The sequence below is a fragment of the Sturnira hondurensis genome, unplaced genomic scaffold, assembly GCF_014824575.4.
Source record: "Sturnira hondurensis isolate 20B ecotype Veracruz unplaced genomic scaffold, ASM1482457v3 Scaffold0008897, whole genome shotgun sequence".
NCBI classification, from domain to species: Eukaryota; Metazoa; Chordata; class Mammalia; order Chiroptera; family Phyllostomidae; genus Sturnira; species Sturnira hondurensis.
The window spans coordinates 2,242,377-2,259,045 of record NW_028081528.1 but is presented as its reverse complement, the minus strand read 5'-3'; the positions used below and the strand labels follow the sequence as shown (position 1 = coordinate 2,259,045).

Below are 16,669 nucleotides of genomic sequence, written 5' to 3'. Positions count from 1 at the left end.
AAGTGAAAAAGCGGAAAAAATCTGATCTGAACTCAACAGGTGTGCTGATGCGACGAGCTCACCCTATCCGATATCAATTTGAAGTTAGTCACAGCTGTAGTTATCATAAATGCTCTTTGTCTGGAATTATGGGACTCGGGAGTGGTTTTTTTTGTTGTTGTTGTTCTTCACGGTTCTCACCTTTTGGCACTGCAGCCTTTATGTTCTGCCTGTCTCTCGGTAATTTCTCCCTGCCTTTGTGCTCTGGGACCCCATTCAGCAAACATGTGAGTTTCACCTATGTGCCAGGTACTGTACTGGGCATTAAGGAGACCAGGGATGAACTTAAGGATCCACCAGCGATGCGACCTGTGTTTTTAAGCAATCCAGAGCCACTACAGTCTCCTAAAAGTCTAAACAAGTGAGCAGTTTTATAAAGTGGGTCTCTGTGTAAGGGGCAGGTTGGTGGTGGTGAATGCTTGAATATATTCTTAGGTGTCCACCAGTTTTTATTTTAAAGATGAAAGAGAATAAATGTGAATTTAATTGGGTTAGTGCTATGGTATTTCCTCGTGTGCGTCCAGGTGAAGCAGTGCCCAGATGCTATGTTTCACGGGTTTTGTTGGCCCAAGAGGATGAGAAAAGAGCTGAGATGGACTTAGTGTGTGTTGCATTCTTGTCAAGTGAAGGGACATTTGACCTCACTGTACGCTCAAAGAAAAGTAATGGGGAATATGAGAAAATGACCATTACAGACAACTTTTATTGAATGTTAATGAGTCAGTCATAATTATTAACACTCTACATGTATTGATGCATTTAATCCTGATGAGGTAGGAATTGTTGTTAAACTACGACATTAAGAGAGACAGCTTATGAGGGGGTGGTTAACAGTGCATGCCTGGTGTGGAATCTTACCTCAGTCATTTGATGGTGATGTGGCCTTGGGCAAGTCACTGTTTCTGAGCATCAGGTTCTTTGTGTGAAAAATGGTACCCACTTCATAATATTATTGTGAGGATGAAATGAGTTAGTATATGTAAGGCATTTAAAATACTATTTTTGTTGGGTGTTAATATGGTAATCTCCACTTTATAGACAAGAAAAGCAATGAACTGAGAAAGTAGATAACTTTCCCAGTGTCACATAAGTAATAAGTGGTGGAGAAGAAATATCACATGGCCTAGAAATATACTAGGGATGAAAATAACAAAACTAAAATCAGCACCATAGCCATCCATACCATATTCACCTTGAGAGACAATTTAATTTAAGCAAAACATTATAATCTGTCAAGTTAATTTTAAATGTTATTGATTTAGTGCATTTATAAACTACTTTTTAAAAATATTTATTTATTTTTAGACAGAGGGGAAGGGAGAAAGAGAGGGAGAGAAACATAAATATGTGGTTACCTCTCACCCGTGCCCGCATTGGGGACGTGGCCTGCAACCCAGGTACAAGCCCTGACTGGAATTGAACCCGTGACCCTTTCATTTGCATACCAGTGCTCAATGCACTGAGCCACACCAGCCAGGGCTATAACATAATTTTTTGATTAATAGTTGAATAAAGGTTATAAGCAAAGTTTACATTTATACTCATTCAAAGCATTAAAGAAATGGGTGTTTGTACTTCTTTTCCTCTTTACTACATTTCCCAACTTTGAGGAGCACTGGATTAGTAAATACTTGTACTTGGAACTAAAAGTACAGTTTTGGCCAAATTGTAGCCTCCTATCTTGTGCAATGCTAAATAAACTCAGCAAAGTTTTGAGTGCCTCCTTTCTGCCAGTCACTAACTACCCTCCAGAAGTTAAGCAGACTGTAAGTGGGACTTACAATCCAGAGAATAATGCACAGTGTTTCTAGACACATTAATTCATAAATAAAGATTTTATTTGTTAGAGAGATGGGAAGGGAGGGAGAAAGAAAGGGAGAGAAACGTCTATGGGTTGCTTCTCGCACGTCCTCAACGGGTCATTGCGGGAGGGACCTGGCTCACAACCTTGGCTTGTGCTCTTCCAGGGAACTGAACCCGCAACCCCTCTCCCAGTTTCCAGGCTGGTGCTCAATCCACTGAGCCACACCAGCCAAGACTAGACACTTTTAGAACAATTTCTTCTGAGTGAATTCACTTGCTAGGTATTCTGCAGACTGTATTTTTGTTAGAATGCCAAGAAATTCCAGATGAAACTGAGAAGCTGTTTTCTGTGTACTCATTTAAATCATAGTTAATGACAGCTTCCATTTCGCAACATTTAAGAAGGGAAAATTAAAATCACTGAATCTCATTGAACTGTCTTATATAACTTGTAGATTGACCCATTTTTCTAACTCCTGGCATCTTTTTCCTTAGACACCAAGGAAGCACTATGTCAAAATCAATTTAACCTTCTTAAGGATATAAACCAAAGATCTTCCATTTACTTAATTGTTTAGCACTTGAAATCACTGGCATCACTGTTGCTGACTTAACAAGAGAGTAATATTTTCACTTTTTTTCCCCATTACTTGTGTAAAAGCAGCTGTGAAACGGACTTGAATAATAAGGTTTATTCTACCAACTTTTGAGGTATGACGAAAGTGTGATAAGTGGTGCACACTTAAACTGTACACTTTCTTAAATCAGTTTTTGACTTATGTATACACCCATGAAACCATTACTACAGTCCGGATAATGAACAGTTCAGTCACTCCAAAGGGCTCTTTATGCCTTTTTATAATCTTTCATTTCATCCACCATTGTCTTCAGGCAACCACCGAGAAGTTTCTGTCTCTATTTTCTGTTCTACAATTTCATATAGGTGGAACTATACAATAAAGTCTCTCTCTTTTTTTTATGTGACTTCTTTCACTTAGTGTCATGATTGTGAGGTTCATCTATGCTGCACCAATAGTCTGTTTCTTATTTTCTTCTATTTCATTTGCTTATACATTCAGTTTGATGGACATTTCAGTTGTTCCCAATTTTGTACTATTAAAAGAAAATCCTGTTCTAAGTTCCCTTGGAATTAATAATATTATTTCTAGTACCTTTATGTTTTAGAAAGGTCTACTAATAATTATAGTGTAGAGTTCAAAGAAAGTTATGCAACCTCTTTGGGCTTTGTTGTTTTTATTTATAAAACAAAAGCTCTTTACTTACTCTGATTTTTAGGCAATGGTTCATAATCCAACTTAAAGCGATTTGTTAGTCTAAAAATAGATGTGAGTGAGCACTTTTAGAAACTTTACACTTATACAAATTTACGATTTCAAGGTATGTAATAATTAGAAGTTTCCACTTTTAAAATACATTTATAGCTATATGCAGTTAAAGGCATATTGTTATTTTAAAAATTTAGACACTTTAAATATTTTATGCGTTTAGTATATATATACACACACACACACACACACACACACACATACACATTATAGCAACTAACAAGACAAATAGTCTTTTAAATACTTAACTTGAATATAGATTCCTTAAAACATGCCTTTTGGGGATCCCACTAAATGATTGAAAACAATACATACCCAGATCTCATGGTATCTGATGAATTGCTGGAAACAGAAAGGTTAAAATTTTTTTTGTTTCTCCCCTCTTTTGGCTACAGTAAGAGATCATTGGTTCCCATGTAGATAGATATTAGAAATGTCACAGCAAATTATATTGTGCTGCTCTGAATATAAAATAACAAGAGCATGTAATATGCACTGAGGGCTCACTCTGGGCCCTGCATTAGGACAGGACCTTGGTTCCCCTCTTAACCTTATAGGATGGATACTACTGTCTTCTCCACAGATGAGGAAACCGAGGGTTGCACAGGGCTTGTTCAGTTTCACAGCAGTCCTGTAGTGTGGTAGAAGAGAGGGCAAAAACAGAGAACATCACTGTTAGTATCATTTCTTCTCTGCTAAAATGCTGGTCTGTCCAGGTAAGTTGATCAATCCCACTCTAATGAGGCAGGTAGGTTGTGTTTTCTTCTTTGATTGAGCAACTTGGAGAAATTCTCAAAAGGAAAACAAGTCATTAAATATTACTTTCATCAGTTACAAGTCTGCTGATTTTTGTCTCTGTTGAGGTAAGTGTTGGCTCATTTTACATCCCCCTTATAGTATAATATCTCCCATCTTAAGAGTATGTTAAATCAGATTTAACATATTTCTTCCCAGAGTAAAGCAATTAATATTTTACACTTAATTACAAAATAGTGCTTGAGAGTCTATTATACACAGTAAGGTATGACAAAAAGTAAAAATCCTTTGGTGTGAGCCCTGTTTCACATTCTTTGCTATTCTAGACTGTCAGCAATTTCCTACTAATGTGATTAAATTAGAAACACCAAATTAGAAATTGTCATAAGTTTTTTCTCTTTGGATATTTTCCTCATCTATTTTCCAAGGTGTGTTTTCATTCTCCACAAGGTTCAGAAAAAAAAATTCTCATCCTGGTCTCTGTGTTTCAAAAGGTTAACTGATGTGCAGTGTTATGTGTGTGCATGCCTCACCATTCATTTCATTCATTCATTCATTCATTTATTTATTTTTAGTTGCTCACTAACAGGACAGATTTAACTTAGATTGTTGGCCATTGGGCTAAACATTTTAATAGAATTATTGGTCTTTTCTTGTGAGCCAAATGTTTGTGATTGTAATCTTTATCCTTCCTTAACAAGTAGCAGGCCTAGACATGCTCACAATCCCTATGGTATTCTTCTTTTATTGCATAATCATCTCCTGATCAGATGGAAAATGACTTGTTATTCCTTGGAGGACAATGGGATTTAGTTGAAGCATCTTATTCAAGTGAAACTGGGGTGTGGGAATTTTTGTTCTGTTTTAATTACTCCCTGAAGATGTTTGAGAAAGGCTCTGAGAAGAAGTCTGCACTACACAGGTACGGGTAAGGTCCCGTGCCGCTTCCATGCTTGAAGGCTTTCCCCTCTCATTCTGGAGCCGTTTGAATGCGGCACAGGGTCAGACAGTGTGCTGTTTACAAAATAGCTGCTGTCGTAATCCAGGGGCTTACAGGTCACTCACTTGACATTTCTCCAGCAGAGCTATTTCTCTGTCTGTGAGACATTTCTTTGTCTCTTCCAGGTTGGTGAGAAGCAATCAGGTGACTTGCCTAAGAAGTAGGTCAGGGAGAGAGAAGCATGCTTATCTTTATTCTGCATTCCACCTTTGACTGGAAGACTTGGAGAATTTAGCACATTCTTTAACAAAGTTTTTTTTAAAATCCTCACTTGATATGGTTTTTTGTTTGTTTTGTGTTTTTTTTGCTTTTAGAGAGAGAGGAAGGGGGAGAGAGAGACATTGACGTGGGAAAGAGACATTGATTAGTTGCTTCCCATATGCACCCTGACCGGGGATGGAACCCACAACTTTTTGACGGATGGGGCCAGGGCGAACATAGCACATTCTTGAACTATAATTCTAAATTTAAAGAGAAGAAATAACTAACTCCTAGTTGGGGGTGCTTCTATTCTCTTATGTTTTTTTAGAGGAGAGGCTTATCTCATCCTTTCTCCCTGAGAACATTCAATTTCATTGTTCTCTTCCTTGTCAAACCAGAATTGTGTTGGCAGAATGTGCGGCTGACTCTTGTTAATGATGATAATAGCAACATTCTCTCCGGCGACTACTTGCTTCCATCGGTACGCCGCACAGAGGACTGGAAACACCTGACAGTTGTGGCCCAATTACAGCTTATTTTCAAATTTACAGAGGACTGCCCTCCAGGATTACATTAGAGGACTCTCAGTATGAGAGTCTGAAGACTGACCACAGAGTACTTTTATATAATACTAGGCTTTAAAGATATGTTTACCTAAGCATTTCCAAACCAAGAATTCTATTATAAGCATGCCATTGGTTCGTGGGCCTAATGGTGACAAAGTATATAAATACTGACTATTTTTAATTCCAGTGATTACATTGAATGGTATTTAAGCTTCAGATGATGGGTTAGAGTAGATGTTCTTTAAGATTTATTTCAGTATTAAGAGTCCTGTGCTTTGTGGTTATTGTATTACCGCCAAAAGGAAAAAGTGGCTGATTTAATATATTTAAGGTCAATGGAAATAAAAACAAGATGGAGCTATTTTAGTTTCTATAAATCTTTTATTCTGGATAATTGCTTTGTGGAATAAATAGTCTGTGATTGATACTTGATTTCTTAACAACCTAACCTGACTAGTCTTAATTTTACAGATAAGCTTTTGTTTCCTCAATGTTACATTTTTTTCTATTCTAATGCTAAATAACCTTACTTTGCTTTAAAAAAAATTTTTTTTTAGGTGCTGTCCAAGAAGCTGGAACACTGTTAGCCAACAAGAATGTTCGTGTCAACTGTTTGGATGAGGTAAATTTTTTAGAAGTTTAATAAAGTGTTTTATTGCCTGTGAGAATGAACAATATATACAGTCTAATGAGTCATTTTTCTAGAATTTGAGCTCAAGTTATATTAATATGTAAACCAAATGTAAGCAGACAAGTTATAAAAGACAAAGAAGCATGTAAAAACATGCTTACTTTTATTAGTAATCAAATAAATAAAAATCAACCCAAAATGATATCATTTCTTGTGAAATGTGGGAAACATGGGCTTTTATATGCTAATGGATTAAATGTAAATTGACATCACATCTGGAGAAAATTTTAAAATTTGGGTCATTTCTAAATGTAGGTACCTTTGATCCAGCAACTCCACCTCTAGAGAAAGTTAACTACACCTCAACTCAGCTTCGTAGAACTTGTTATCCAAGACGGCTCTCGGAGATGAGGGCAAGTCTGTTCTGAGCTGTCCAGGATCAGCCACTCTCGTGTGTGGCGGTTTTGCCATGCAGCGGTTCTGGTGCTGGAAAGTTAACCGAACTTCGGTTTCTCGTGCAGAAGGCAAACCGGTTTTGTTAACCCGTTAGCCACCCGTGTGTAGCAGACTTAGAATCAGACAAAATAGAGTTTAAAGCAAAAAAATTTAATAGACCAAGGTGCTTACAGATTAAATTAATAATCCACTGAGAACATACCAGTCTTAACACTTCCCTTACAAAGCTTGTAAGCCTTAAAAAAGATATAATTAACAGGAAAAATTTGTAAAACCACAATACCACCTTTCAGAAACCTACAGATTAAGTAGAAGAAAAGTAATTCAGGAAACAGAAAATTCAGATAGTCTAATTAAGTCTGTGCTGTGTATAGGACAGAAAAAAATAGTACACCTTTTTTTTACATGAAACATTGATGTAGGTGTTATACTATTTTATAGGAAATTTTAGCTAATTTCAGATAAATTCACCAAATATAATAGAATACATTGAAAATGAACAAAAATATCCAAATAATAAAACATATAACTTGAAATTTTTTAAAAAGTCAAAGTAACTCTTGGTTCAAAGAAGAAATAAAAGTAGAAATTGCTTACCAATTAGAACTGAAAATACATTTATCAAAGAATTGATGTGGGAAAAATACATTGTGTTATAAACATGACAAAAACAGTTTCAGACATTGCACAGCAAATGCTATAATTGGGATGGCTCATTACCTTTTTGGAAAGAAGGTCTCTCATTGGTTGACTCTGAACACCAACCCTGCTAAGAAGGCAGCTGGTAAACAAGAAATACCAAAGAGAAAAGCAAAAAGAAAGAAACAGGAAAACATTTTTTATTTAATGAGAAGAAAAGGGGTATCAGGAAACAGGAAGGCAGTCAGATAGATGGGTTTATGTGATTAAGATTAACACAGATAGTTAAAACACGGCAGACAAAAGAAAATGAGGACAGTTTGTGATGTAAGATCCAAGAGCTTGGCACATCCTCTCTGCTTGTAAGCATATTATCACGTTGTAGTGAAAGCTGATTTAAATTTTTTTTTAAATTACAGGACAGTTCTGTAGTCTCGGAATTACTCGCTGAGTCAGACAGCCTGTCAATGGAGGATGGGATTGCCCAGTGATGGACTGCCAACCTGTCCCTCCTTTGCCCCCAGGCCACACACTCCCTTTTTCTGTACAGATTATATCACCCTTAGGGGCTCTCACCCTAGTCATGCTCTCAGTACTTTTTTTGCCTCATTCAAAGGGTAATCACCATGTAGTCCATTCCCACTCCCTTAAAGGTGCCTCTGTACAATGAGATTCTGATCACCCAAAGCACTCCCAACATTTAAGTACCACATCGTTGCAGACACACCCAACGAGGGGAGTCTTAAAGTTATAATCATCATTTTTCCATTACTACTCTCATTAAGTTGCCTCCTGTACAACCACCTGAAAGGTCCCAGCTTCCCTATAATTCTCACATAAACAGCCCTTTCAGAATATTATGGCTTATGTTCAAAATAATAGTCTGGAATCATCAGGAACAATTCCAATTATGTTAGCATGCTAAGATTTAGTAAAGTAAGAGATTACATGTTTTAGGAAGGTTTTCATCCAAAACAGCTTTGAAATTCCAGCACTTGTAGAACGTAATCATGGTTACTGAGAAAGTTAACTTGGCAGGGAACAGCTTGTTCATTTCCCTATCCAACAGTGTTAGGTGCCCAGGACATACACGGTTGGGTGTTTCACTGGATGTGCACGTAACACACAGAAACTAGAAATGCAGCCTACTGCAAATACTGCCAGCCATTTCTCCATATTTGTACAGTGTATGTATGATCAAATCATGTGTGTGATCAAAATATAAAAGTAGTTTGGGAGAGCATTGTTTTAAAAATGATGCCATTATAATGTACATTGCCTGCATCTTGCTTTTCTCATTGGCAGTAATTCATCAACGTTTCTCCAATTCAATAGATGGAGATGAATTTAGTCAATAGTTTTGTGATAATTTGGTTATGGATATACCATTCTTTATTTAAGTTTTCCCTAGGTAGGCATTGTACTTGTTTTGAGGGTTTTTTTTTCTTTTCTTTTTTAAAAAAATGCATGTGTATGTATTTGTTCATTTGTTTCCCCAGGAACTAAGTGTGTGTGGTAGAGATGAGAATCCTGGTAATCTGGGTGTTGGTCCCTGCCCTGGCCATTTGAGTAGTTCTGTGAGGTTGAGCAAGTCTTCTCTGAGTCTGTTTGCTAATTTAAAAAAAAAAGTAGTAAGACTATCTTTTTTCCTCAGCAGTTCATGGAAGATACAAGCGGGGAAGTGAATATAAAAATACTTGGCAGATTATAAAGATGATTTTATTAATTCATGTTATTTTATGTTTTTAATTTAATTGCAGGAGTCACTCATCAGTAAGTGAAAAAGCAAATAAATAAAATTAATACTCTTTTCCTTTCTATTAAAGAATGGAATGACTCCTCTAATGCACGCTGCATATAAAGGAAAACTCGACATGTGCAAATTACTTTTGCGACATGGAGCTGATGTCAACTGTCATCAACATGAACACGGATACACAGCCCTCATGTTTGCTGCACTTTCTGGTGAAGTTTTAGCATTTATTCTGATATGTTATTGTTATTAGTTATCTACACAAGTTTATTATAAGTACATATATACTTTTAAATGAAATGAATTTTTATTACAGTAATTTGAGTTCAATTCTAATGCAAAATAACAGTGGGAATTGGTATTTGAAAAGTTATTTTATATGAAATGTTATATAATTAGTTTGGTGATTTTTTTTTAGTTATTTAAATCAGTTGATTCTTTGTATTGACAGTATACAATGTGGGGCAATAGTAGGTTTACAGTTGTGTGTATATGAAACAGTGTTTACTCTTGTATTGTTTATTAGTGATTTATTATTTTCCATATGAATAATGATAAGCCTACTTTTCCCCCACCCTGTATTTTGTGTGGTGTTGAGGAGCTAGATCAGTTATTCTTTCAAGTTGGCACCTTTGATGTTCTTTATCTCTATATGTTGAAGTCACATGAAAACTTCTATGTTGTTCTCAGGGGAGGAAGGGAGAGAAACATCAGTCAGTTGCCTCATGTGCCCCCACTGGGAAAGGAACCCACAAGTCAGGCATGTGCCTGACCAGAAATCAGTTTGTGGGTCGACACCCAGCCAATTGAGCCACACTGGCCAGGGCCTATTTCGGAATTTACTTTGATTCATGTTGCTTATGATTTGCTAAGTAAAGAGTTAGGAAACATTATCTAAAATTAAGTGCAGTTATCTATAAGTGTTGTAATGTTTTAAGGGAATGAAGATGTAGTAAGATACTATAATTGAAAAGCACAAATTCATATTTTCATAATCCTGGAACAGGAAAGCATTTCTAAGCATGATATAAAATAGAGTTCAAAAAGGAAACATTGCTTAACTTGATTACATATATTTTAACATTTCTACATATAGTATATACCATAGATAGAGGTGAAATACCAATGAAAAACTAAGGAAAATATTTATTATGTATCTTAAAGGGGTCATATTATTGTGTGAAAAGTTCTTATAAATTAAACAGAAACAGCAAATACTGCGGTAGAAAATTAAATAGAAAATTTTCAGAACAAAAATACATCTGGCTAATAAACACAGAAAACAGTCACCAACAAGCAGAGAAATGCAGGTAAGAACAATACGTGATCACTTCTTACGTACCACATCGGCACAGGTTAAGAAAGACTGATAATACACCCGGCATTGGCATAGGAACTTCTTTGCACTGTTTTGGGGCTTGTACGTCAGACCAACTCTGCTGGAAGGCAGCCTGGCAGTATGCATTTAAAATATCATAACCTTTGATCCTGCAGTGTTTTCCTGGAACTGTTCCTAAGGAAATTGTAGTTCAGATTGCAAAAATTAATGGAAAGTGCTGTTCACTGAGTATAGTTTACTCATATAATAGCTAAATATCTGTAATGAGTCCACTAGTGATAGAATGCAAATAGAATAAATGCAAATAGATGGTTAGAGAGGAAAGAAAGTGCAGAAAGGTAGAGCGTCTCCTGTTAATAGTTATCCCAGGGCCTGATGGGATGGGTTAATAGATACTAGGTAAGGACATACTCATTTTATCTTTGTTTTGGTGTTTTTTGTTTGTCTTGACTTTGCACTAAGCATCATCATTAGGAGAAATGTATTTTATTGTTAAAAAATGATATTTCCACTCAATTTTTATATTACTTGATGTGTTTTACAGAAAATAAGTTTAATTTCTAGTGGGTTCTTATAGCATGTTACTCTTTATTGTAGTTACAAAAGTGACAATATCCATAAGAGGAAAACCTAAAAATCTGTGGGGACAAAGGGATATATACAATTCAATAGGAGGTATTTGAATTGCACATTCCTTAATATTAACAAAAGTGTTCCCTTTAAAAACCCTAGGTAGTAAAGACATCACGTGGGTCATGTTGGAAGCTGGTGCCGAGACGGATGTTGTTAATTCAGTGGGAAGGACAGCAGCTCAGATGGCAGCCTTCGTGGGTGAGTTACTTTATGATAGTTTTACATGAGGCTGTAGTCAAACTTTCCTCAGTGGAAAGAATACCACTTTGCTTCTCAAAGAACAAAAACGGTTATGTTTACTTTCTAAAAAATGTGTATAGGCACCAGGTTTTGTCTACCTTACTGAAATACCCAGACACTTTGGAGAAAAGGAGCAAGCTGTTTGTTGAATGTCTACTTTGTGAGAGACAAAGAACGGTAGGGCTGTTTTAGTTGCAGTCGAATGCTTTGCCTGAGTATATTTTACTGCCCTAAGAGAAGTAGTTAAACCTAATGTTGGAGAACATGAACTGTGGAGTCAGCAGTCCTCAGTTTAAATTCTGACTGTGCCACTCAAGAGCATCTCAGTTAATGATTCTGACCTTCAGTTTCCTTGTTGTAATGTGTTTACATGGTTATTGAAGGGATTAAATGAGACGATAGGCTTTACAAGCATACTAAATACATACCATCAGTTATTGTTGTTAATATTAATTACAATAATGTGATTCTTTCATAGGAAGGAGCATTAAAAAATACAATATACAGCTGCTTCACTATCAACCTCATCAACCACAAATGTTATTGTGTGTGCCCAGTGTTCTTGGTGTGTTAATCCTGTACATAATGTAGAGGTTTTAGAAGAAAGTGGGGGTGAATATTTGACCATTGGTATTTGGGCCACACTGAAGTGGCAGTTAGCAGAGTCCATTGAAAGGCTATAAACACCTGATATGTGGGAGTGCAGTAAGTGGCCCCGTGGGGACTGGGAATTCATTAGACAAGTACTTGACGTTCACAACCTGTATCACGCTAGGTTGCTTTGTTACAGTGGTGAACGAGACAGAGACTCCTCATGTGCTGGTGGCACTTGAAGCTAATAGCAGCGACAGACATTGTGAACTAGTGTCCTCCAAGGGACTGCTTAAGAGGTCCATAGAAGTACATCAGAGAAGGACCTCCCATCCTTATTCCAAGGGGGGGGTTCAAGAAAAATAACATTTAAGCTGGGAATTAGTCAGATATGGGTTATTGTAACTATATATTTTGTTAAGTTTTACTATCAAATTATCTTATGACTACTACTACTAGCTGCCTTTGATTATGTCGGTCCCTGTCACTTTGTGACAGCTCTGTGAGAGCAGATGTTATTTTAGTTCATTTTCAGGCGGACTTGAGAAAGGTATGGCCTTGCTTTGCACATGTCAGAGAAGTGTTTGTCTGCCATAGTCATGGGGTTCCCTGGTCGCCCCCAACACACTTCAAGGATAGTTACAAGGGTTTCAGTACAGTGAGAAAAGAACAATAAACTGGGAATCTTGCAGTTTGCATTTTAGTTCATGGCTGCTGCTAATTTGTTACAAGATCATAGGCAGATAGACTTCTTCACTTTCAGGGGGCTTGGCGTTCGGACCTGTGCCACGAAGCGGGGGAATAAGATGATCTGAGGTTCTGTTTGACCCTGCAGGTTTTCATGATGTCCACGATGTAACAAAATAGAGCTCCTAGAGCAGTTAGGTGACTTTCTGCAGATCACAAGGGTGGAAGTGGAGGAGCCTCTTCTTTCTTAACAGGACTATATTAATAAAAACCTAAGGTAGAAATTATCAACAGTCCCGTCCTAAAATAAGTAATATTTTCATTGCATTTTAATCTGCTTAGACTAATTTCATAGAAAATTACACCCTTCACTGGACATTATCTTTTACAATGGAGTATAGTTTTTAAAACTCACTCTCCCCTTTTTTCCCCCTCAAGCTGAACAGCATATACACATATCTGCACCCATGTATAATATTTTTATCTTTTAAAAATGAGATCATATGGATATATTCTGTGTAACTTGTTTTCTTTATTCACCAGTGTGCTATGGAGTCCCTCCCATCTTACTGGTGTGAATAAATTCAGTTATTTCAACAGTTACCCAATACTCCGTGATAGAGGTACTGCAGTTCACTTAGCTGTGCCCCGGGTTTTAGTTCTTTAAGAATCACTTCACTATAAATAATGTAATAAAGATCCTTGGTCTTCTGTTTTTGCATGGTTGTGAATTAATATCTGTAACACACACTCGAAGATGAAAACTGGCTGAGACACGGGGTGTGATGCTAACCCTTTGTTTATCGAATATGTGTCAAATGTTTTATGTCAGTCTTTTTCTTTTGATATTATGGGAATTTTTACCATAGAAAATTTATTATTAAGTAGTCATAGCTTTTCTTTTAGCTTCTGTGTTTCTTGTCTTGTTAAAAGAGATCTTTTAGGCAGGTGCTGTTTTATAACCCAAAAGATATTCTCTGTTTTAAAAGGTATTCATTCAGCTTAGGATGATTTCACATAATTCCTAATAAACTTGGTGACACTGTTTCTTTTTTACTAAAGTGTTTTACCCCTTATTTTACCCTTTATTTAGTGGTTGTGTGTGCGTGTGTGTGTTTCCTCCATGTGACGGCCTGATTCATGTTCCAGTGCATTTTATTTCTCCTTTTATTAAGTTGAACAACCAGGAATGTTTATCCATTCCACCAGTGCGTACTTTCCCATCCCCAATACTCCCATGGTTCCCAGTTATCATCTAACAACAAGAACACAGCTGTACCCTGTGTCCCACCCCCAAAGCCCTGGATTTGCCCATTTAACCATCCCAACAAGAGGAAAACCTTGTAACTCATTTGTTTCTTCACATCCTCTGCTGTGGTTTTTTAGCCAACAGGCCCTGTTTCCTCCTCCATCACTACCACTAGCTGTGGACTTTGCTGAGAGAGTTTAGTATTTTTAGTAACCATATGTTAGTAGTGTGTACCTTTGGTATATTCTCTTTCAGTAGTCCCTGTGGTCAGTACTACAATTCTTTAGTTATGCTGTCCACACCGTTCTGATTATCGCTGAGGCCTGGGCTGTTGTTCTCCACTGTTTCCTTTCTCCTTGTTCCATCTTGAGATCTCTGTTCTCATTTAGGTTTTAGTGATAGGACCTTCTCAGATGGTGTGTAGGTTGTATATTGTGAGAAACTCATCATAACCAAAACCGTCTTTCTGTTTAGAGAATGAGTCATATCTTGGCTAGTTTCAGGGTTCATGCATCACTGTTCTTTTCTTGCGATTACATGTAGGAGTTACTCCACAATTTTCCTAATCCTGGTTTTGCAAATATAATTTGATTTATTTTTCTTTATAAACTTTTTTGATTCTCATTGTGGAAGCATGTTTCAATTTCAGTTTATCTGTGGAAGTAAAGAAAAAAATTTCTAGGCTCTGTCTAGGTATGTATGTATTCTCATTCATCTTACCCAGGTCTGACTCAGTGAGCCCATTCAATTTAGAAGCCTTGGGTCCAAGTGCTGGTAATATGGCAGCACAATGGTACACTGGTTCTCCCCACTCCCAGCATTTATTTTCTGTATTGATAGTACTGCTTTATTCATATGTACTCAGAATTTATAAGTTAACCAATAAAACTAATAGTTTTGATTATAAAAATTTAAATCTAAGTTAAATAAAAATTTATATTTATGATGATAAACTTTAAATATATATCTCTAATATAAATTAGTAGCAGATTAGTTACAATAAAATAACAAAATAATCTAAGCTGATTAACCTAAAATTAAAGAGATTAGTCTTGTGAAAAGTAAAGTAATATTTTTTCCTTCTCACAAAGATGTTATCTTAAGAAACCTCTAGTGCTGTGACAGTACTGTTATATAAGCAGGACTTTTGTGTAAAAATAATTTCACCTGTCACCAGGGCCGTTTCTGACCATACTATTGGGGCTGATGAGAAGACAGGGTTACATGCTAATTCTTCATTTTCCTCTCAGCCCATCAAACCTTCTTATGTCTGTTCTCATACTTTTTAGGAGTTCGTTTACAACAGCTTTCTTTTAGAACCATTTTCACCATTAGCTACGGTTTAGGGAAGTTTCACGGGAATCTACGAGAAGCCATAGTGTAGATTCCTGGCTTCGGGAGCAGAAGCTTTTCTCAGATTTCACGGGAGTGGAGATGAGTTTACTGATATGAATATTATTTATAATGATAAAAAGTTCTATAGAATAAATTGGAATTCTGTGTAAAGAAAGCCATATGTGATTAGGGAATAATGACTCTCATTTATATAGGGGTAGAAGAAGAGACATTTAAATTACAAGCAACCTTGGTAAAATATTTAGGGTAAAAAATTATAAATCAAACACTGCTTTTTTTTGTAATCCACAGTCTTCATACATAGAATTCTGTATCTTTAAAAAGAGATTACTTCTTCAGTTCACAAAGCATGCTGATAAATATTCCCCAAACTTTTTTCCCTTCTTCCTCCTCTGTTCTCCTTTCTTGACAATTAAAGATGTGAATGTACGTTTACTTCACAGGAAAACAGCAACATAATACAAAAATTGGAAAATGTCTTGTGAATAAAAAAATAACCAATTTCCTATTTGTTTGTTAAAAGGTCAACATGATTGTGTAACTGTCATCAACAACTTCTTTCCTCGAGAGAGACTGGATTATTACACTAAGCCCCAGGGACTAGATAAAGAGCCGAAACTGCCCCCAAAGTTGGCAGGCCCGCTGCACAAAATTATCACCACGACAAATCTTCATCCTGTCAAGGTAGGGTAGTCTTTATTGTATTTGCTTTTTATTTAAATACTGCTTCGGAGTCTAAACTGCTCTTACTATGTAGGATCATAATTGTCTCTGGTTGGGCTTTATAAATGCAGAGCTTGCAGTGGGCTCTCTTAATTTGGTCGATACAGTGAAGGAGTGCTCTTATTTGAAACGTGGAACAGACTACAGTAAGAGACACAGATTAGAGAAGGAGAAAACCTAGGCAAAGAGGTGGATTCAGCTGAAGCCTAGCTGCCACTTGATCTCACAGGGAGATCCACACTGTTAATGGCTCCAGAGAGGCAAGGGAGCTAGGCTTTCGGATCAGCGTTGGCTGAGGCTGTTCCCCAAAGCTAAAGGTCCATGTCAAGTCAGGTGGCTCCCTTTGGATGAAGGCAGTGTCCTGGGGAAGGAGGTGGCTCTGAGCCCATAGCAGCCACACTCCCGGCAGTGGCGGCCTGTGCACAGGCCTGGTGAAGAGCATTTGGTTGGGGCACCAGTAGCATCTGCTCTAACAATTGTCCTTCTACAGAATATTCTGAAATGTAATCATGGACACAGTTTTAAATGTAAGCAGCTATTTGATGATGTTAAGTAATATAGCTTTTCCAGTAAGTAGGCCAATCACACAAATTTTCAAATTTTGTAGACCAACCCAGAAGTTCAAATGACTTATTTAACTGGGACACTTCAAAAACTGGTT

General features: G+C 36.8%; 1 protein-coding gene across 4 annotated transcripts in view; it reads left to right on the top strand.

Moving 5' to 3' along the window:
• The window catches only part of ANKMY2 (ankyrin repeat and MYND domain containing 2), a 32,566-nt gene that overhangs the window by 1,413 nt on the left and 14,484 nt on the right, over nt 1-16,669 (top strand). For 3 of the 4 annotated variants that reach the window (XM_037056261.1, XM_037056262.1, XM_037056263.1), the window contains exons 2-5: nt 6,269-6,333; nt 9,264-9,402; nt 11,262-11,360; nt 15,809-15,969. In XM_037056261.1, coding sequence (XP_036912156.1) covers nt 6,269-6,333; nt 9,264-9,402; nt 11,262-11,360; nt 15,809-15,969 — 464 coding nt within the window. Of the gene's footprint in view, nt 1-260; nt 401-6,268; nt 6,334-9,263; nt 9,403-11,261; nt 11,361-15,808; nt 15,970-16,669 lie in introns of those variants that run through there. The other variant, XM_037056264.1, reaches the window with a different exon arrangement.